Raw genomic sequence first — 21,323 nt, 5'->3', positions numbered from 1 at the left:
GAACACAAGATGTCAAACTGCAGCACCAAGTCCTCCGTATCCCCTAGGAGATTGATATCCGACGAAATCTCAAGAATACGGGATGGACCTCTCGCATGAACCACCGAACGGGTAAGACCCTCTTCAAACATCCTAACATCGTCAGGATCAAGATCAGACTCAAATTCATAGTCGTCAACCACGACACACTTCCCCCTTTCCGCGACCGATGAGGAAGCACGACGCGATACCAAAGACGAAGGCCCGCCCAAAGCGGCAACAGTGGTCTCAGGAGTCTAACCCCCCGTCGCGGCTGGTTGCTGGTCAATCATAGCGGCTGGAATCTCCGCCGATGGGACATGCACAACGGCTGGCTCTATCTGCACGAGTGGAATGGCACCAACTCCCGTCTCAGACCCCGTTAAGGGAAGATCTTCCTCCAGATTTATCACAACTGCAGGAGCCACTTCAGTCTCCACTCGCCGCCTCTTGGACGGCCCCTCCCCTTCTGCGGCACGAGAGGATCCCTCCGCTAGGCGAATGACAGGGGTCGGAGTTCTAGCTCGAGGGGTAGCCGCCGTGCGTACAACCGCGATCGTAGATTCAACCGAGGCAGCCCTCGACGAAGGTCAGGCAGTAGATGCTGAAGTAGGGCGAGCAGACGATGAAGGCTGACGAAAGGCTAATGGGGGAGCCCTCGCTCTCCGCACTCTCCCTAACATCGACGAACATCATATAAGAAATAAAAAAATAAAAAAAAAAAGAAAGAAAGAGGAAGGGGAAGAGCAAAGAAAGAAAATGGTATTACTCACCAATAAAGGGCTTACGTCCATATTTCTCATAGAAGGATGACCATGTGCGGACCCCCACCGTATGAGGAAGGATGGCGTTCACCCACTCGCGGATACCATCAACGGGTGTAGGAGGCAGTTTCGCAGTTGTACAAAAAAACACAAAAAAAAACATAAACAGTTTTAGCATTACTCAAAGGAAAAGCACTCGGATATCACTCCGACCCAAAGTGTAGGGACTTACGTGCAAAATTCCATTTCTCAGGGAGTCCCGTGGGATCCGCCACGAGATGCTCGGCCCACACATAAAAGTAGTTCTCGTAGAAGCGGCGGTTGGCTCTGTCGTCCATCTTTACCACCAAACTCTTCGACCCTCGGTGGCGCATGTGAATCATCGTGCCACGAATGAGTTGAGGGGAGAAGATATTGAGCATGTGCCCCAAAGTGATCTCATGACCGGCAAGCTCCGCAAATTTGAGCAGCATGAGGAACAATTTGTACAGGTACGACGTAAGTTGAGCCGGGCATACCTCGTAAAAGCGGCAGAAATCTACCACCAAGAGAGGGAGAAAGAGCGTGTACCCAACAATAAAGGGGTAGGCGTAGAATGCACAATACCCTGGGCGGTCAAAATGGACTATCTCGTCCCCCAGCGCCGGCAGTATTTCAACATAGGGAGGAATTCCCCACTTAGCCCTCAAGTCTGCAATCCCCTCCTCATTTATGACGGAGGGAACAGGTTCCGGTTCTTCTCCGGCGGGACTTTGGAAATCGGTCCACGCTTTCCTAGGGCGAGGTAAGAATCTCAGCCACCGACGGAACCTCCTCATCTTCCGCCACTTCTATTCCTCCAATGGCCAGAACATCATCTTCCGGCGCCGAAATTGTGGCGAGAAGGTCAGCACAAGAAGAATCGCCAGCCATTTGTATCGGTTTGATGAAGAGAAGTGGCAAGGAAAAGAAAAGATGAAAGTTCTTGGCTAAGCGAAGAAAATAAAAAAACCGAAGTATCAAGAGAAAGGAGAATTCGCAAAGTTCCTTCGAGTAAAGGTAAGGAAGTGTGTCGCTTGAATGATGCACTCATCCTACTTATAAGAGACATAAATTCCCCAAGCTCGAAACCCAAGATATCGAAAGGGTGCTAATATGCTACTTGATTATGAAAAATCATACCCAAGGGGCAGACAGTCAGATTTCTCCTAGACAAGCGAAAATCATCATCCGCCTACCGGGCCCGACAAGGGACGATCCCGACAGACGGAGGGACTAACTGTATTGGTCAAAATCTGACCGTTGTGGTCGACCCAATTGGGACCACGTCCAAACAATGGGATAAGGAAAGACGACATTATTTACGCCAAATCACGTATTCACCGAACGACGAAAACGGACGCGGAGTGAGGGGGCTATGGCCCAAATACATGGCAATGACTCCATGACTATATATAGGGGTGAACCTTCGTAGAAAAGGGGCTTTTTTTCTCTTTCTCCTCGGTAATCTCCTTAGTGAACAGAAAGGAAATCAATTTCTAATCTTCCATTGAATATGTACAACTGTCATTTTCACCGATTGGGGAAAGAAGAAATGAAAGGCTTCGATAATTTATCGCTTCTACTTCATTTCGTGTACCATTTTTCGGTTTGTTTGGAGATCTGAAATTTACTATGTTTGACTAAGATTTACCTCTTCAATTTTCTTAATTGATTTCATCAAAAAGGTTTCAATATCTTTTGGTCAAAAAGTAAAGACAGCCATCAGCATATATAGCATGTTAAAGAATAATTTTGACAGCAGAAGAAATTTCTCTTTTATCTCTCATAGGAAAATTTAAACAAGTACTATAAATTACTTTTTGCAAAAGGTGTTCAAATCATTTATTGATAAGGATAAATTTATAATAAGCATCTTCTTGGTTTTTGCACTTGAAAGATTAGATATAGTCTCTTGGGGTCGTTTGGTTTTAAGATAAGTAATGATGGATTTAGTTATGTTGATATTAAAAAATGTTCATGCCTAGTAATTACATACGTTTGTTGACGTAGAAAGTACTGGCTAACACAGAAAACTAATGTTTATCAGTATATTCTAGCCTAGTTTCTCGAATTAATTTTCTAACTTAGTTAAGGCACACAAAATACCAAAGCTTTTTGGGAGATGTCCGAAGCAGCTTTGGAGATTTTTTATAAGTCGGGTCTAGTAGTCAGTTTTCAGCAAGTATTCAAATCTCTGTGTTTATATCCCACCAAAACCATGTTGGCTTTGATTTAACAATTATCTCGTTAATACAATCAAGCTTTCCATACAGTACTTTTGTGCACACTCTGGTCTTGTCGTTGGCTTTCTAGTTGACGACACTGACAATCTAGTTTAGCAAACTAGAAGTGCTTTCGATGGGTGGAAAAAGGCGTCCCCTAACAGAACATATGCCTCATGTTGCTTCTAGGAATAATCTGGCTAGATCAGATTGCTTCTATAGATTGCTTCTATAGTATACCTCTCAGCATTACTTTTCAAAGAGACAGCAGTACTATTACCTTGATAGGTAAACAAGAGACAACTTCTTTATCTACACATGAAAACAAAGAGGCAAGGAGCTACAAAAGCTATTGCAAAAAGTGAGATTCTTGTTATATAGCTCAGCTGAATTTGGTAGATTTATATTAGAAATATCCAGTATGCTTGCTCGAGTACCTATCTCCTAAGAGATGAAGATAAAAGAAGGGGAGAGCGGAGATGGTCTTGGAAGGTCGAACTTGTTATGATCTACCACTCATTTCATGATAACTCTCACAATTACCTAGTGCACACAGTACTTCTCTAACTAAAGTTGCTCGAAGGCTACAGTCTTAACAGTATGTTAGATTTACAATAAGATAAACTAACGTATCTCTAGCTTCCTCTATTGAGACTTTAAACCCCTAAAATGTACAAATAAGCATCCATACACACCAATAGTTCTGCAATAAAAAGAAACTGACTTTAAATTATAAGAACGTTAATAGATCAGTGCTTGTACTTACAGATAGATGTTTCCATCTTTACAAAAGGGAAGTGCTCATGGGATTCGCGAAGAGATGTCGTTTTAAAATAATCTTTGAACTCCTGAATTGTCTTCCAAGAAGGCCACTGAGAATAGCAGGTGGCCCAGCTATAGTTTCAAACATTTTACGCACAATGATATGGTTATCCAGAATCATCATCTCTAACAAAGTTCTGCAAATCTTTAAGACAAAAGGCAACATATTAGCATTTCTCAGAGGCATTCAAAGCATGTGCTGGCAACCTTTCTCTAAAGTCATCTAACTGGAATTCTAAGTTACAGAATTTCATGCAATATTACAGAATCTGGCACTTTGTGGTCACTAAGAAAGAAAATTTATACTTCCTCAGATAAGTAGCAATATATGATAGACATTACTCTAGTGCAAATCCCAGAACTACAGAAGTTCTTGGAAAGAAGTTGAACGTAAGAGGTGGTATTTATAAGCTCTCAGGTACTTAGCTTCACGATTAGATAAATGGGAGAAAAACTAGTCCAATTAAACTTAGATTTCAAATCTCTTTATAGCAACAAATACTTGGCAGCAAGAAGATGCAGTTAAGACTGATAAGTTTTGAACGAGAACAATAAATTACATTCATTTTTGGTAGGACTGGGCCGAGAAGGTCGTCAGGTATTATTTTATACCAGAAATGTAACCATGTAATTCAGTTCATATCCTTAGGAGATGGGTAGTCATGATAAATAGAAAATTCAGGTCACACTATGAAATCATCATGATTGTTCAGTCAATGGGAAACGTACACTGGGGCACTGATGAATAGTTTGTTCATGGAAAGTTTACAAATAGGATATATACCTGAGGATTCAGACCATGCATCTGGTCGATAACATTATCCTGCAACAAAAATTAAAAGAAGCATTTATAAGTTCATATCGGGAACAGGCTTCACAAAAAATAATGATTGCAGTAATCACTTTCTATCAATGCAAATTAACGTGCCAACATCACTTCTGTAATGCTCTACAGCTGCATGTCATAATCAACTGATATGCACCACATTTCATATAAGATACCGTAAATTTAAAAGTGCATACCTCTAGAATTCCTGGATTCTGCATTATGATACCCAGAGCACGAGACACAAGTTTTCTGTAGACAATGTTGTTGACAGTGCCATCACCATCAATCCAAAACAATATTGGCTTACAGAAATGAGATTTTGCAGTTTGGAAGTCCAGTGGATCATGGTCATTATTTGTGCTTTGCCTTTCAAGTAAAGGTTCAGAAGGTTGCTCTTGATCAGTGGGATTATGGAGTTCAGCGGCTTCATGTTTGCTTGGTGCTGCCCCTTTAGAAACTCCCGCAGGAATGACCAAAGAATCTTGTTGAGCAACAGACATAGTGGATAACACATACTTAGAACGATATAATGAATCAACCACATGAACAGAATCATAAGCATTGACCTGCATTGAAGGTACAATAGGTTATAGGAGCAAATTACAGAAAGTGGAAACCTCCCCCAATTAATGCTTTCATATCTCGTCTCTCTGTAGCATCACTGAAAAACCATTACCCGTGTACCAAGATGAAAGGAGCAGGGAAAAGGATCAATCGTAAATCAGATAATGACAAGATGCCTATCTTTGCCAACTTACACCCTTTTCTACTCCATAGGTGTGTATCAATCATGCGAGTTTGTCTGGCGGATAAGACAGTTACCACTTACCAGCACCAGGGCATTGACTTAGCTTACTTGGAACAAACATACTAATTCATTGTTTTCAGGCACAACCCCCAATAAACAGTTTGTGTAGTTTTACCATCTATCCGCTATCTAGAGGGGGACATTTTTCTGGACACTATTACCAATACAAAAGGGAAAAAACGTTACATGGTCCAAAGTGTTGCAGTATACAAATTCCTCTATCTAAACCAACCAGGCCTTGAACAAGGGAAACGAACCATATCACTATTCCCACCATAAGAAATACTCCATCCATCTCATAAAGATAGATCTAGTTTGATTGGGGTGGAGTTTAAGAGAGTAAAATGTTTGAATACATTTCCAAGTTGATAGAGAAGTGCTTAAATAATAGTTTGAACTTTGAAAGAGTGGAATAGATAATTGAAAATATGTCACATCAAGTTGAAATAATACAAACTAGTAGTAATAAACCTATACTAATATGAATTTTTGGAGGGAGTTAAATTTACCATTTGTCGAAACAGTTCTAGCTTTTCCGAACTGACCAAAAAGAAAGGAGGTCAATTTTAATGGAATGGAGAGAGTACTTCTCTGTCTACTTTCTTTTATACTTGTGTAATATCAAATTACCACCACTAGGAATAAAATTAAAATTAACAACTACAAAGCATAGTACCTTCAATACTTGTCCAAAAGCTTCAAGGACGTCGACAATAATGCCCAGCATCTTTTCCCCTGATAAAGGACAAAAACCCATCGCATCACTCTTGTGATATTTTAATCAAACAGAAAAGTATATGAAAAAAGAAGAGTTTCATACCCTGAACATCCACAGACATTGAGATTTCTTTCATGCTTAGACCCTGGTCACCAGCCTTTCCTTTTTAGAAGAAAAGGAGCAAAACTGTTCAGCACAGCTTGCCATGGCTTCCCAGAGCAACTCTTTGGAAGACACTGCTGTGTATCTGTAACTCTCATTCTCATGTGTTTCCTTTACATGATTTTGTCCTTCGAAGTGAGATGCGCTACTGCTAGCTTCAAGAACTGACATGAACTTGACTTTCTTCACCAATTTGTGTTAAGGGCTGATTGTCATCATCTTTAAAAAATTCTACAGCTTCTCTGCTGAAAAATGTTGCACGGCTCAAGGATAAAGTAATATCAGGAAAACCCTTTGCTCTGCGACCCTCACCTTCGCCAATCAACCATGGTCTCAATTTCTTACTCCTGTTTCCATCCCAAAACTCACAAATATTATGTTTACGTTTGAGAGTTCTGTCATCCTTAGCCTCTCCAACGCCTTCATCTGGAAGGCATGGTATAATTGACAGTTCTCCTGCAGACAACAGACCACATAAAGTTAAGACGTCACCACCTTGCAAGTCCGGCAGAAGATCAACCCCACCATTTATCATCTCTTTTTCTCTTTGATGCAGCCAGGTTGAAAATCTAGCTGCTTGTGCTCCAGTTTCTCTTTGAAGCGGAGATAAAAACATACTATTCAAGATGTTCGGAGGAAATACAACGGTGCCTTTGGCTGTAGTCCTGATCTGCGTAAAGGTGAAGGTGAGGGCATTTAGTATAATAAGGAGAGAATAATTGCAGATGCTTGCCATCGATTAAAAAAAAAATAATCTGCACTTTGCTACACATATCCTTCTATACCAGTTTCACTGAGTCATCTTACTATTAGGGAGTGGCTTATAGAAACAGGGTAACCAGGTTGGTCTCACCTGCAAACTACCATCCAAGAAAATGAGCTAATACACTAACGGGGCACTTGTATCGACAAAGCTATGCTTCTTAATACCTGGCCACAAATACTGGCCCCACAATACAACTCTCCTGTTGAGAAGCTCCATCAATCATAGACACAAGTAAACAACTAACAATATTACTTTTTCCCATTACTCCATGCAATACGCTTAGTTATTCCTTCTGTAAAAATCCTTTACTTTCCAGTTGAACAAACATGAAAATTTGCAGTAAAATAGGTTTGCTCAAAACAAGACACTAGCTAATGCAGCCAATGAATGTTTGAATTCTTCTCAAATATATAATGCTGATACTATACTCATTTTTTTTATAAACGAAAAGGCCAGTGGCACATGGTCCAAAACTCGGTGGATAATGGGTCCATCCCTCTACTCTTCACTTAAATGCCGAGCTTTTGTCTGATATTAATTTCTTGAATCTTTTATATGAAATGTTTCTCCTGCTTTGCACATAATGTGACACAATTTGACTGGAACAAATATCACAAACTTACTTTCACTTCAACATTGTATTGGTAGGAGTAAAGAAAAGTACTATTCTTTCTAAAGCTAGTTCGATAGTAGAACATCGCACCGTAGTTTCAAATTTGAATTTGAATGTCAATCTTGTTAAAGTTTTACAAATTGTAGATATTCTAGAAAAGCAATAAAATTTTAAGGTTTTTCTAATTACATGATTCTTGCATAAATTGGATGGAAGGGCTTCAAATCCAATATCATGAATTTCTGCATACAGTGATTGTATTTAAAGTTTAAACATACACCAATTGATGATAACATCCATCCAGGTTATATCAGTGCATACCAGTGTTCAGTAAGTGCAATGTGTATAATCAGATGAGCCAGAAAACATTTACCACTTTCTTCTCTTTGAGGAAGTTGAAAGCATCCAAAATATCATGCTTTGGGTAATGATTGTACGTTTCAACAATGGAGGCTGGCACCAGTCGAAATCTTGAGAAGGCCAGGACTGCCATCTTTAATAGTTCTGCAGCATTTGCAACTGCAACTGATTCAAATGCTTGCCTACTTACACTGTTGCTTTCACTTAAAGGATCACCACACCTCTTAGGAACCCAGTGAGAGCTTTTCTCCTGATAAGAAATTTGTTTCATCTGGTCAAATTCTCGGCCTTTTGTCCATGAGGGGGGGGGGAGGGGGGTAAGTAATTTAGGATAATGATGATCATGCAGCAGACATGCAGACACAGAGCGGGTGACAGGGAATAAAAAGAGAGTATTAACCGCGGGAAGCTAGTTTTCCAGATTGAAATTAGATATCACAATTCATATGCAAAAACTTGACCAACACTTCGCCATGCAGATGGACAGATCAAATAGAAAAAGGGTCCTGCACCCCAGATCTCTACTTATGCATCTGGAGTTCCTTCTTTTTTTCATTTCCTCAGAAATTGGTGAACTTCTTTCTGTTTTTACTGGTGAGGGACAACCAAGGTGATAGAGGACATTATGGCTCGGATATCAAACTTACTGAGTCAAACATCAAGCCTCTGATAAAAGACACTTGGCAGAGAACAAACGGAAGATGATAAACTTGAACAGACATAAAATGTCATGCACATCTATGACGTGCGGGAACATCAGGACTTACAGGTCTTTCAGCATTTAAACTGAGATCTGAATTATCATTGGCAGATTGAACTCCATTGCTACCATCCAACTTAGCAATCTTTTTGCATTCTAGCACCTTATCTAGAGCAACCTTTACGTTGTCGTTGTCAAAATCATCCCACCGCTCGTGTGCAACAGCCTTTCTAGAATGTTCACGGCCGTCAGAAACACCTTGATCCAAATCTTCTTCTTCTGAGGCATGATGCCAAACCATCTCTTTACAATCACCGCAATCTAAAGACCTGTTCTGGAGGTGCCGTGCATAACGCTCCGAGACTGCATTACAGAAATTCATTAAAGCACTTCTGAATTGCATACAGCAGTTCAAAGCAGTCATTCTCCTTTTGCAGGCATCAGGTGACGCTGGAAGGTTTTTGACTGAGGCCCATTTAAAACGAGAATATGGCCCAACGGCAGCTTTGTGTCTTACAAATTCAATCACCAATTGCCTGGACAGATTCATTATATATTAAGATCTAGAATAAACTGATTTATCAAGATATTATAGATTTGCTGAGCAAGCAGCAGCAAATCACCCGCTGCATGACGATCAGTACCAGACCGTGCAAATAGGATATTCCACAGAAATTTACTTCAGAACAAACCAAATATACAACAAGCTGAAAAGTGTTACAAAATACCTCTAAAAAATTTTTATCTGCAATTGAGAACATACAATGAACATGGGAATACCTGTCTGCATCTTCGCTCCAGGAGAAACTTGCTCTGCTTGTTGGCTTCAGACTTGAGATATCACTTCTCTTCATGAAAGAGTGATTGGCCTCAGTTTTTTCGCATTGCTCTAGCCCTTTGGTAACCTCCCTATGATCACCGACGCAATTTATTTGAGAATTACATCCAACATCCCCTAGAGAAACCAGGAAAGCATTTTGTTCATCAGGGAATTGGTCAACAGTATCGAATGTGCTCTTGTCACTTGGTCGTACGTCTGAAGTGCGTAACTTCACATGTCTTGCAGGATCTCCACCTGATGACCTCTTTCTTTTCTGTAAAGAATTATTCCATCCTTCTATGGGCTGAACCTCCATCCATTTGGCAGTTACAACTCCTTGGAATCTACAGAGACGCATTTGCTTCCTATTGTGAAAACAATGGAACACCTGTATATTGAGTCTTCTAAATCATTCATGATAGAAATGTGTCAAATATGTTAATGCAGGAGAAAATGAAATAATGCTTAAAACTTTGTTTCTATTATTTATTTATTTGATAACAGAGAAATTCCCGAGGGCCAATTTGCTCACAGTTCAAAACTCGGTAGAAAATGGGCTCGCTCCTCTTATTTCAACTCAGTTTTCTATATCCTCTCTCTATAAATTACTTCTTCTTGTACATGCATAATCCATTAAGAACAATTTCACATATTGCATACAATTTCAAGAAAGGAAGGACCATGCTTTAGTTCAATAAAACTAATATTTTAAGGGTGCAAGTTAACTGCTAGCAGTAGCACAATTGGCAGATTAGCTAGATGATCTTTAAGTTCATTGAACAATACCATTAAGAGATTTTAAGGCAGGGAAGAGCAAACTTCAAAAAAAATTGCAACGTCTTGCAAACCCCAAAAGCATAACTTGTGTGTAAAATTTTCATAATAACACTAAGTGACAATCTTTGTTTAATGATTTTGAGACACCTTCTTTGCCATTTTCTGGAAACTAAAACATATTTGGTCCGGCCACAAGCGAAGATCTTATAAACACATTAAGCTTAGAAAAGAAAAGAGAAAAAAGAAAGAAAGAAATATGGATGTAAAGTGTCTTCAAGCTTGAGGGAGAGGGCTATTGAGCAGATATAGCAAACTGAGCCCTATTGCTGCTTATGAGCCCTATATAGTATTTACAACATGAACATCCAAAGGATCAGCATTAACATCATGTCCATAGAGCAACATCTTCACCTAACAGCATAGAAGGACAAAATTGCAATTTGTGTTACACTATCAAACCTCTTGAATTGCAGATTCTGGGGAAGCATTTGAAGCAGCTTCTGGATTAGCACCAGCCAATAAGTACTCCAGAGTGTTCCAGTACTCATCAACAGCGTTCCTATTTGAAAGAACAAAATCATGTCTAACTTGATGGCAAGAATCTAGACCATGAAAATCAGATGATCGTGCAGTTGAAGAGAAAGGCTCCTCAAAGTAAGGTTTAAGCTCTAGCTCATGAGTAAGAATGATCTGTATCACATGAGTGGCGTCTACCGTATGTTCACCACAAACAAGGCGGATTAACTGCCAACAAAGATGAAACTACTTCATACTTGCCAAAACAAGAAAGAAAGAAAAAAAGAGTGATCACTTGATCATAAGTCAACTCCATAAACCATGTTGATATAGCTATTCATGGTATCAAAATCCTCAATTTCTACAAATTGCAAAACAAGCTCTTTGACTTATTTTTTATGCAAATTTTCCTGAAAAGAAGCTGGGTGTTTCTTAATATTTTCTTAAAACAATTTGGGATCCTTCTCCAAGGAAATAAAGTATCATGTTTAGTAGGTAGAAGGAAGACAATGGACCAAATCTTGGATTTTAATCATTTTCCATTAAATCAGAGTATCAGACTACGTACACACAAGTTCTTAAAAAAAGATTGGACCACAAGAAATTTATCAACCACCCATATATAATGTCTTATGCTAGTTGATCATATAAATTGGAAACCATTACGAAGTAAAACAATGATCTCTGGCTCCTCTAGTCCTCTTATACTCCATCTTAGTCACTTCATCCCTCAAAAGTAGTTTGTATCTCCAAGCATGGAAAAGTTTCCATCTAACCAAACTCTTTCTTTCATTTTTTGCTACCTAGATAGGGGGAGACAACAAATTTGTGGACCCTTTTGACACTGCTAAATCCAATTTATTCTAAAAGGTCATAGTTTTCTTACTTGTATACACTAAGATTTGAATAAAAAACATGCTCATCAACATAGGATCTTCCATCCCCTACAGAATGAGCCATATCAAAGTTGATACTTCTGAGCATAATACAAGAGGAAGACGGTTAAAGTGTCATCAGTACGATATTCAGTTTAGTATCATCACATCAAATTAGAACCTCTGACCTGTGACTTTGAGGCATTCTTGTTTCATTTTTTCCCAGAAATGAAGAATGCATTTGTCATGTCAACATGTCAATTCTCATAAGGTTTGGAAATTTTAAAGCTCCAAAATCAGAGCATCTAGTTGGAGTATGGTTTCTTAGATGCACATATTTATAAGGAATCACACAAGAGAGATGACCTTAAAGGGCAGCCCGGTTCACAAAGTATCCCGCATTCACAAGAGAGATGACCTTATTTCTTTAAATTTACTATCATTGAAGATGCTTCAGATCACTCTCTATACTCAACTGCACTGGGTTTATGAAAATATCAAGGCTCTTAGCAAGGGTAAACCTGGGAATGTTTTATCTGAATGAGCGCATCTTTAGTTTTTAGTAACAACACTGAGAGAGCTAACATTTTATAGGAAGGAGTAGTTTTCTTCTTTTGACACTTCTGAAAGCGTCTTTCTGAACAATTTGCTAGAATATGAAGATTAGCAACTTATTCGTGCTCAACTTTTTTCTAGATCTATTATAGTTCTAATATATTTTGCCTTGAGGAAAATCAATAAAATTTTGATCTTCTCATATTGAAAACTAACTTGTTACAGCTTAACTTTAGGTCTTCACTATTATCATCAAATAGCAATATCTAGCACGCTTATCACAAAATGCATCGAATGAATAAGCTGAAGTATAACTCACAGCAAACAAAATGAACATGTAGATGTAAGATATGCACGTCTGGCAATCGTATACCCAAATGAGAGGAAGATTAATCAGATTGATGGGAGGTAATTGACTATGCCAACACTTGGGGAAGCGCTAGATATGTTAAAGTAAGGGTTAGAACTTAAATATGAAGTATTCTCAAAAATGATTTTCAATTATACCTTAAAACGTTGTAATATGACAATCAGCAGTGATAGCTCCTGGATTGACTGGGTATCACTCAGACGCGCGTTGTCCTTCATGGGAATATTAGAAAGGTGTAAATAATCCCCACATTTCTCAAACATATTCTCATGCATTGGAGCAGAACCTGAAACTTGTAAGAACAGCTCAAGCTGCATGGCCTCGATGGCTGCACCTATATCAATCAATTTGCAACTGTTATCATCATTTTTCAAACCACAACCGTATTTACCAGATGAGGAAGTATCTTCACTATCATGGGCATTATTGACATACTCCCATAGATAGATGTGAAGACGCTTTGCCTGAGCCAATTTTGGCATCACAGACCTAATCCAATGACTTTTTTTGGCTAGTGCATCTTGGACATCCATTTCTACTCTTTGTTGTCCTCTGCCCATATCATACACTACTGGAAGTGCATTCCCCTTCTCAAACTGAGAAAAGCTTTCTCTACGCACTTTCCTTTCAAAGGACCTAATTCTATCATAAATTTTAACCAACATTGCAGGAGATAACTCATAAATGGATGGATGCAGGACCACGACCTTTTTACGGTTCTCGCAAAAGTTTGTGACAGCAGGGAAGAAGACATCAAGGCATTTACAGTGCCCTTTTTGTTGAAGCTTATTCAAACTGCGTTCTAAGGTCTTTTTGTCCATTGATGTGTGCCTGTCCTTCTCAAGATTCTCAAGTCGTCTTTGTAACTCAGGTTTTATAAGGAACTTCTCCTCCTGCTCAAAGAGTAATAGCTTGAGTTGGTTCATCTAAACTGAAATGTATAGACTTATATTCAATGCAGAAGCAAAAAAGTAGTTGAGATGCCAAATACAACATTTTAAGTATCCACTGCTCCCTCTGTTCCCTTGCCCAGTCTTCTCGCAATTTATGACTGGGATATGCTTTGTACGCTTGGCATCTAGGGGATATTGTTTCAGTTACCGAAGATTTTACAGGTACAAGGTCACGTACAGAAGAATCCATTATCGGCATTTTTGTGTCATTAACTGTGTTGCTCACATCTATGGGAGAATTCTGTCCGTTGCTCATTCTATTGTTGCCCCAATCCTGGACCTCCACGATAGAGAAAAACAAAAAGGTGAAAAGTGTACAATGCCGAGTTGAGTACAGAATATAAATCTGAGAATGTGCATCAATGGAATAAAGCATTTGGTTCCCACTGCCAGATAATACTTGAGGTAACAAACCAACAACCTAGAAACTACAAGACCACTGAACCCCCCAAGTAGCCACAAACAACATGGTACTGCAAACATGAAACATAGTAGTTTCCCTACTGCAACCAGAATACAATGCCCAAACGGATAGAAATTAAACGGAAACTATTGACTAATTAATCTTATCGCAGACCTAAAATAAATAACTAAAAGTATTCCCTGCTTGAGATAAGGTGGACAAACAATTCAAAAGGAAAGAAATAAAATTGGGTTACACCATGTTTTATGTATATAATGCATTTTAGTGCAATCTCAATGTCAAACGATAAATTTTCAATGATTTCATGTTTATGAACTATCTAGTTGCAGATAGCACATGTTTACGAACGTTTTGAAAGCTTTATATGATGACAAATATGGATTTCATGATATTGATACGTGAAATGTTTTTGGAGTAACCATGACAACTGAGAGGGTATTCGGACTTACGGGTTCGATGCCTAGAAAAGGTACATGCCGGTATGGGATCATAGTTAGTGCCATTTTTAAATGGTGGTTATGTTGCACCACACGAAAGTAAGCGGAAATGTTTGCCAGCATACCTACGGTGAGAAGGCATATGTCAATCAGGAGGATGATCGGACGTCATAACTAGTTTCTAGTGAAAGCTCCCTAAAGTTATAAATACTTATGTTCATGGACTACGAGCACCCTTTGATTTCAAAAATAATTTCGAATGACTTAGCATGTGTTTATAATATTGGGATAACATTTATTTGCTTGAGAAATATGATTGTGATATTGAAGTGCATGTTTTTTGAATACTTGTCCCACATTTTAAAGGGTGATCAATAAGACTTGGGGGTATTTTTATACTCACCCCCTTACATGTGTGGTACAGGTTTGGGTATTGCAATGGAGTCCAGTCCATGAATTGAGCACCATTACTTAGAGCTTCAGTGGTGAGCCCCAAATTTGATCAGTGGCGGCTTAGTTCATTCCAATTGTTATTAATTATTTGGGGAACCATGTCCCACTTCTTTTTTGAAATAAGATTCTTTAGACGCTCTGTGACTCATTGTGGCTAGATGTATATGTACCCGGCATTGTATTTGGATATGCCTCTCGAGGATTAATTCAGATATGTGATATATTCGAGCCTTTCTTTGGGATGCTAAGCCTTATATTTAGTTGATACGATGGGCAGAAGGATTAGCTCAGTGAGTGCCAGGCTCGTCAGGCACCAACCATTGCCCCTTAGTTTGGGTTGTGCTAACAACAAAATTAAAGGCAAAAGTCTTCCTACTATGGTTAAGCTGTAGATCCTTCTAGAATAAATCTCACTAACTAGAGACGCTCATTTGCCCATATAGATACCATCCACGACTTCCACTTACAAATAAAGCTTCAAGTACTACTGACTTGATTGTCAAACACCCTGTTACGTCACTGCCAGTGGCCACAGTCATTAGGCTTCTAAAAAAGAAAAGAATCAATTATGGATGCTTGCCTAACCTCTATGAAAGCGTAGAAAATCTAAATGAAACCTATGTTCAGTCGAACAAAGACAAGGATATCCTTTTAAAACCCAAATCTTCAGTTGGGAATATCTCTTCAGTTCCTTTTCTATTGCGTAATGACATTGCGACACCTGAGAGGAGTTTCTATTGTTGTTCCTACAATAGTGGCCACTTTACTGTTTCTGATGACCCTAGTGCTCTATGTCCTACTTGTCAGTATAGCATGTCGAAGAAGTTGACGTATGTTGCTCCACCCACGGTGAAGGGAGGTGTGGCAGCAACAGGGGGTTTCGTAAAGGAGGTTGTGACATACATGGTGATGGACGACTTGGTAGTTAAGCCTATGTCCACCATTTCTAGTATTACCCTTCTCAACAAGTTTAATGTCAAGGATTTTGGTGTGCTGCAGGAGCAAGTAGTAAGTGTTGGAATGGAAGAGGCATTGATGCTGCTGAAAGTATCTTTCGAGTCGAAATCAGTTCTGACAAGTGTTTTCATGAGCTCTATTCAGGCGGAGAAATAGTCGTTTAAGACAATGGAATTGGATGTTTCAGTTTCGTAAATTGCAACTTTAGTGGCACTTTTGTTTAGTTTGAGAAACTTTATATTCTCAAAATATCAAAAATATCAATCCGGTAGGGAATCAAGTTGCGGATATATAGCAATGCATGCGACTTGAAGAAGTTGAATGATTTTTTGCTCTTCAGAATCCCTTCCGCTGTATTCTCGGTTAGATAAATTTCCCTCTATGTAATACTTTAGGAACTACGTATGTAAGTTTTGGTTATGTAAATATAAGTATCTCTTTAAGCAAAAAAAAAAAAAAAAAAAAAAAAGAAAAAAACACCCTGTTACTGCTTCTTTGGCATGGAATTGTTCTATAAGCCCTCTACTACATTTCAGGGCACTAAGGGGTAGCATCCCTTCTATGCACTACACACCCTTCACCTATACATCTTATTTGATAGCCTATACTAGTTCACCTACCATTATCAACCATTTTGCTCCTTACACCTAGAAACTATGTGCTTCCTACTAGTAGAAGATATGCTCTTGAAAAGAGTTTCACTCTTTATCTTTCGTTAATTGGATTTGATCTTTATCACCTTATGGAACGAAGAATAAGGCACAAAAATACTCTAACCAAAAATAGTTTTCAGCACCAACTTGATCCAACCAAAGTGTCTCCTCTTTGATGCAATTTATAACTCTATAAGGCATGAACCTAGGGAAATCCATGAAAACTCTGCTTACAGATGTCTTTAACATGTAAAAACTACACCAGAGAAATCTATACTATACCAATGCACGATCAAACAAAGAGTGAAGTTTATACAAATGCATAACTTGCCTCAAAGTAATAGTAAGAAATAATTTGTTCTTGACTCTCTTATGTTTGTAGGTGAAAGACTGGTAACAGCGGAAAAGTTGGACATGACCTTATTCATCGAGATAAAATGCAGAGGCAGAAATCAAGCAGTGGCATACGGAACTGTGAGATAGTGTACATCATGCAAGAATTTGTAGTTTAATTCAACACTCTTTTGAAATGTACTGGGTGGAAAGGACAACTAGTATTCTCGTACCATTTCATACTTTAAAGGATATTAAATTGGAGTCTGACAAGAAGGTAGAAGATAAATTTCACAAAGCATAATTCAACTTATGAGGATTGGGATATTCAAATTTCAAACTAAAGGTGTAGCAGTTGTCATGTTTCTAGAGGGTTTGAAGTCAGCTAGGCATCTATGCCCTTGAGGTCTGATCTTAGCAGTTATCCTCTGACTGGCTTTATTAAGCAGGAATACCTCTATTTAAGCAGACTTTAACTAAGGAGAAGAGAAGTGCTGCAATTTTCATGTTTTCAGACTCTCTGTTATTATTTTTAAATCCTTCCTACGCTAGGGGGGCGGAAGGAGGTTCTTGGCCGAAAAATTACACTGTATATATAAGGCAAAATTTGGTTTTTACCTCTATATATTAAGTTTTGAACCACCTTAACACAACTCAAAAGTGTAGTTTAGTGGTCAAGGGGGTTCAAAAACTTCATAAGGTCATAGATTCAATTCCCACTAGCTACAAAAAAAAAAATTTTTTTAACCCCCTTCTTGGAGATCATGCCTCCGCCACTGCTACACTTCTCCTCTTAAATAAGGAGGGCATAAAACAGCTGGATGGCATATAAAGCACAGCAAAAACTCATAACTCACTGTTACTTCTTAAGACCATATCTGAACTGTTACACTAGAAATTCCATGAAAAGCGGTAGATGGTAATATCAATAGAAGGAACTTTACATACTTCAAAAGTCTGATGCTCGACGGGAAGCTCCACAAGCTGTTGGCCAATCTGACCTCTCTTTTCTATTTTAAACGGAGGTTGTTTTCGGCCAAGGTCATCTGATCGACGTACGCGAGTATTAAAGTGTATTGGTGAAAATTCCTTTAAAAGACGCAAAGACTTGCCTTTCTGTGAACAGTGAATAAATTATATTAATAAAGTCCACATGTAGATCATTATTTTTAAGATTGCAAAATGAAAAAAGTACTGACTGAAGATGAAAGAGAATATTTTTGGTCTTCTGAGTATAGGATAAGTGCCATTTTAATCACCTTGCTGACATCAATAATGTAAAATCCCCGAAGGCCCGAACTACTAACTTGACAACACTTTAACCATAGTTTATTTTAACAAAATGGGAGGGTTGGGTCAATTTTGAGTGGGTTAAAACGGGTAAGTCATGATTCAACTCGCCCAACATTTACTTGAATCATGATGCATTGGCCAAAATAAATTAACTAACGGGTCATAACCCAACCCATCCAACATGATCCAGATTAACAAAAACTATGTAAATACAGTAAGCACTTTGATGGAGATTCAAAAGGTTAAAAAGAACTACCAGCGATTTTTGGTTTATATGACAAACCACAGATTTTCCTGAATCTCACATGCTTTAACAAACAAACAACATCACAACAGAAGTGTTTAAAAGCTTTGAAATTCCATTGATGTAACATGAGAAAATATCAAGGTTCTATAACAGAAACAATTTAAGGTTGATTGAACTGTTTAGTGGATTTCAGCAGCAGATTTATGTGTTCCATATTAGTATATTGTAACTCTGAAATAAATGAGAGCAAGCAGCAAAGACTTCTGTTTATCTTGCTTGATATCCTTTAACACCATCATTCAAATCAGCTTCATATATACTAGCATTTGGGATATGGATAGATCGTATCTTCTAATATTTCTTTCTATTCTAGTCCATTTCCCATGTTTTATGCCTATTTCATTTAGACAGCTATTCTGAATCAAATGCTATAAACTGCAATGTGAGGACAATCAATGTTTGTAAAGCAAAACGTTGGAAGTGAACTACAATTTAGGTCAATATGACTGTTTCACTTACTTCAGTTACCTCCACGGCCTAAGCTTGTGTCAACCTACGTAAGATCTGTCAGGAAACCGTATCAGACAAACAGTACAACTTATATAGTGCTTCTTTTGGAATTCAATTTACTACCTCCAAGATAATAAACACTTACATTTTTTCTCCATTCTTTATGTCCAAGAGCATCTCGATAACCTAGGTCCTGTTTAATATTTGAGATAGCAAGAACCTGGAAAGGTGAAACAGGTTATAAGAAGGTTAGTATCATGTTGTTCACAAAATTGAGATACCCACAATAATTCAAGAGTATGACAGACCTTCCCCTTAGCCTTTTCAAGTTTATTACAAATATCTCTCAGTATGGGCAGATAATCTTTTATATGCACAACCCCTCTTCACATCACAACTAGCAGAATTTTCATGAGATAAATCATCAGCCATCAGAACTCCACCTCTTATTTCAAGCCTTTGTTGACTGTGCAAGTGCTTCCTGTAGCGGCTTAAATAGAGCATGTTGGTTGTAGTATGCTTACTTATAAGTTTCCCTTTGTTGGATGCTTCATTTGTCCAAATAATTGCTTCATGCCTCACAATCAGTCCTAGAACCTCAAGCTCCTTAAATATGTGGAAGAAGTTATTGGCCTTGATGCCAAATTCTTTAGTAATTTCACACTGGGTAATTCCATTTGCTCTGTCAATGCACCATGAACCATGGTTAGCACATTATGAGAGGAAGCAGTGTCTTGATACTTGCTTTAAAGAGATAAAGAAGTCTCTTCAACTACATATGCCAAGTAGGAGCGCAAACACGTGGGTGTTTGGGGGTCAAAGAAAACAAATTAAAAAGAATAAAAGCTTTTGAACATTTGCTTCTCTTCTGCTCACAATTAGCATGACGGCATAGTAAGTCCAAGGTTCAAATCCTGACAGAGGCAAAAAAGCTAGGTACTCTCTTCTTATTTTTTAACCTTTGAAAAAGTAGGTTACCTGGTGGAAGAATGCAATAGAATAGCTGAGGTGAGGCACAAATTGGCCTGAATAACACCATTTTAGAAATAGGAGGTGTCATTAACATTGCAGATAATTAAATTTCATAACTTCAATGAAAACACAGCAAAAATCTCAATCAGGATGTAGATAAATTGGCAATCAGAGAAAAACGCTTCTTTCAGAATTAGAGAGTAATTTCTATGGAGCAGTGACATATATAATAATAGTTACAAATGTATATATATCAAAAAGACCAAATTTCACTCAACTCATTAACTCTAAATTCTGGCGGATTTGTCTCAATTTTGGTGGAAGAGATGGAGGAGATGAACCAACCTTGCAATTGCGATGCGTTGGAGGACTCTTTTACGGAGATGAAGAGCTTCTAACTCTTGTTTACATAGCTTAGACTTGGAAACCTCAACCTCATGAATCCTAGTAAAATTATCAACCATATGCTCCGGTACGACGATCTTCAATTCCATTCTCTCGCATTCTTCCACACTATATGACTTAACCAAATCATTATCATCACAAGTGTACCTACTGCCTTCTCGCGATTCGAATTCGAGACCCCGAATGTTAATAAGGTTAGACAAAAATTGCTTTTTTTACATTATTACAGAGTACAAGGCCGTTTTTTGAAAGGATGGGATTTAGTTTGGGCCAGAGATCGCTGATAAGAACTGAACTACTGCCTTTGCAACCTTGTATGCAGAGTTCTTCCACTGCTTTGTTCACTATTGCGTCCATATATTTGTGAAAAACAAGTTTAAATAGAATTATTTCGGAACTCACCCTATAAAAAAAAAGACAGCCGAGTACACTAAGCTCCCGCTACGAGCTAGGTCCGGAGAAGTGCCGGACTATAAGGTCTATCGTACCATATTTCTGCCTTGTTTCCACGACTCGAACCCGTGTCTCAATATAAAAATCTAAATTCTAGATCTGTTACAACATCATATCCGTGTGAGAATCATATGTTAGAAAGAGTATAATTTTGAGTTCTCTGAAGTTTGTGGTGACCGACGGCAAGAGAAGAGGCAATCGTGAAACCCTAAATTAAATTAGGAGTTTGGATTCCTATGGAGCCGAGAATGGGAAAAGAAAACAGAGAGCAAAGAGTTGTGGACTGAGGAGGAGGAAGAGAGGAAGGGAATGAATTTGGTAAGAATCAAAACGGGTATTTATACGTTTCTATAAAAGGAAATCTACTAACATAATGTAGTACAGTAATATATTACTCCATTAAGATTATTTTATGCGAAATTTTAGGGGAAAGGGAATCCTATTTAATTTTTTAATTTTTTTGGTAAGTAAAGTATATTATTTACCCAGAGAAATAATTACAAGTATCATGAGACCC

At 38.4% G+C, this 21,323-nt stretch overlaps 2 protein-coding genes across 2 annotated transcripts; one reads left to right on the top strand and one right to left on the bottom strand.

Annotated features, from left to right (window-relative positions):
* Positions 1–3,729: 3,729 nt before the first annotated feature.
* LOC109238792 lies at positions 3,730–21,098 on the bottom strand. Its single transcript, XM_019405270.1, has 16 exons — positions 20,294–21,098; positions 19,285–19,658; positions 19,122–19,196; positions 18,986–19,030; positions 17,875–18,042; positions 12,854–13,949; positions 10,860–11,144; positions 9,584–10,011; positions 8,871–9,339; positions 8,117–8,353; positions 6,525–7,034; positions 6,305–6,359; positions 6,161–6,219; positions 4,871–5,242; positions 4,632–4,670; positions 3,730–3,992 (listed from the first exon to the last, which is right to left on the bottom strand). Exons 6-16 carry the CDS (start codon positions 13,640–13,642, stop codon positions 3,810–3,812), a joined length of 3,426 nt encoding a protein of 1,141 aa, XP_019260815.1. The 5' UTR covers positions 13,643–13,949; positions 17,875–18,042; positions 18,986–19,030; positions 19,122–19,196; positions 19,285–19,658; positions 20,294–21,098; the 3' UTR covers positions 3,730–3,809.
* On the top strand, positions 15,253–16,096 carry LOC109238791. The gene is made up of 2 exons (XM_019405269.1): positions 15,253–15,371; positions 15,427–16,096. The coding sequence occupies exons 1-2, from the start codon at positions 15,253–15,255 to the stop codon at positions 16,094–16,096; spliced, it is 789 nt and encodes a 262-aa protein (XP_019260814.1).
* Positions 21,099–21,323: the final 225 nt, after the last annotated feature.

The sequence above is a fragment of the Nicotiana attenuata genome, unplaced genomic scaffold (assembly GCF_001879085.1).
Source record: "Nicotiana attenuata strain UT unplaced genomic scaffold, NIATTr2, whole genome shotgun sequence".
NCBI classification, from domain to species: Eukaryota; Viridiplantae; Streptophyta; class Magnoliopsida; order Solanales; family Solanaceae; genus Nicotiana; species Nicotiana attenuata.
The sequence above is the reverse complement of the archived record's forward strand: the minus strand, read 5'-3'. Positions and strand labels throughout refer to the sequence as shown.

Coding starts and splice junctions, on each gene's coding strand:
- LOC109238792 (XM_019405270.1), bottom strand. CDS start 13,642: ATGAACCAACTCAAGCTATTACTCTTTGAGCAGGAGGAGAAGTTCCTT. Junction 10,012..10,859: donor CAGAATCTGCAATTCAAGAG/GTTTGATAGTGT, acceptor CTCAATATACAG/GTGTTCCATTGTTTTCACAA. Junction 8,354..8,870: donor GTTTAAATGCTGAAAGACCT/GTAAGTCCTGAT, acceptor ATTTCTTATCAG/GAGAAAAGCTCTCACTGGGT.
- LOC109238791 (XM_019405269.1), top strand. CDS start 15,253: ATGGGCAGAAGGATTAGCTCAGTGAGTGCCAGGCTCGTCAGGCACCAA. Junction 15,372..15,426: donor CTTCCTACTATGGTTAAGCT/GTAGATCCTTCT, acceptor TTGCCCATATAG/ATACCATCCACGACTTCCAC.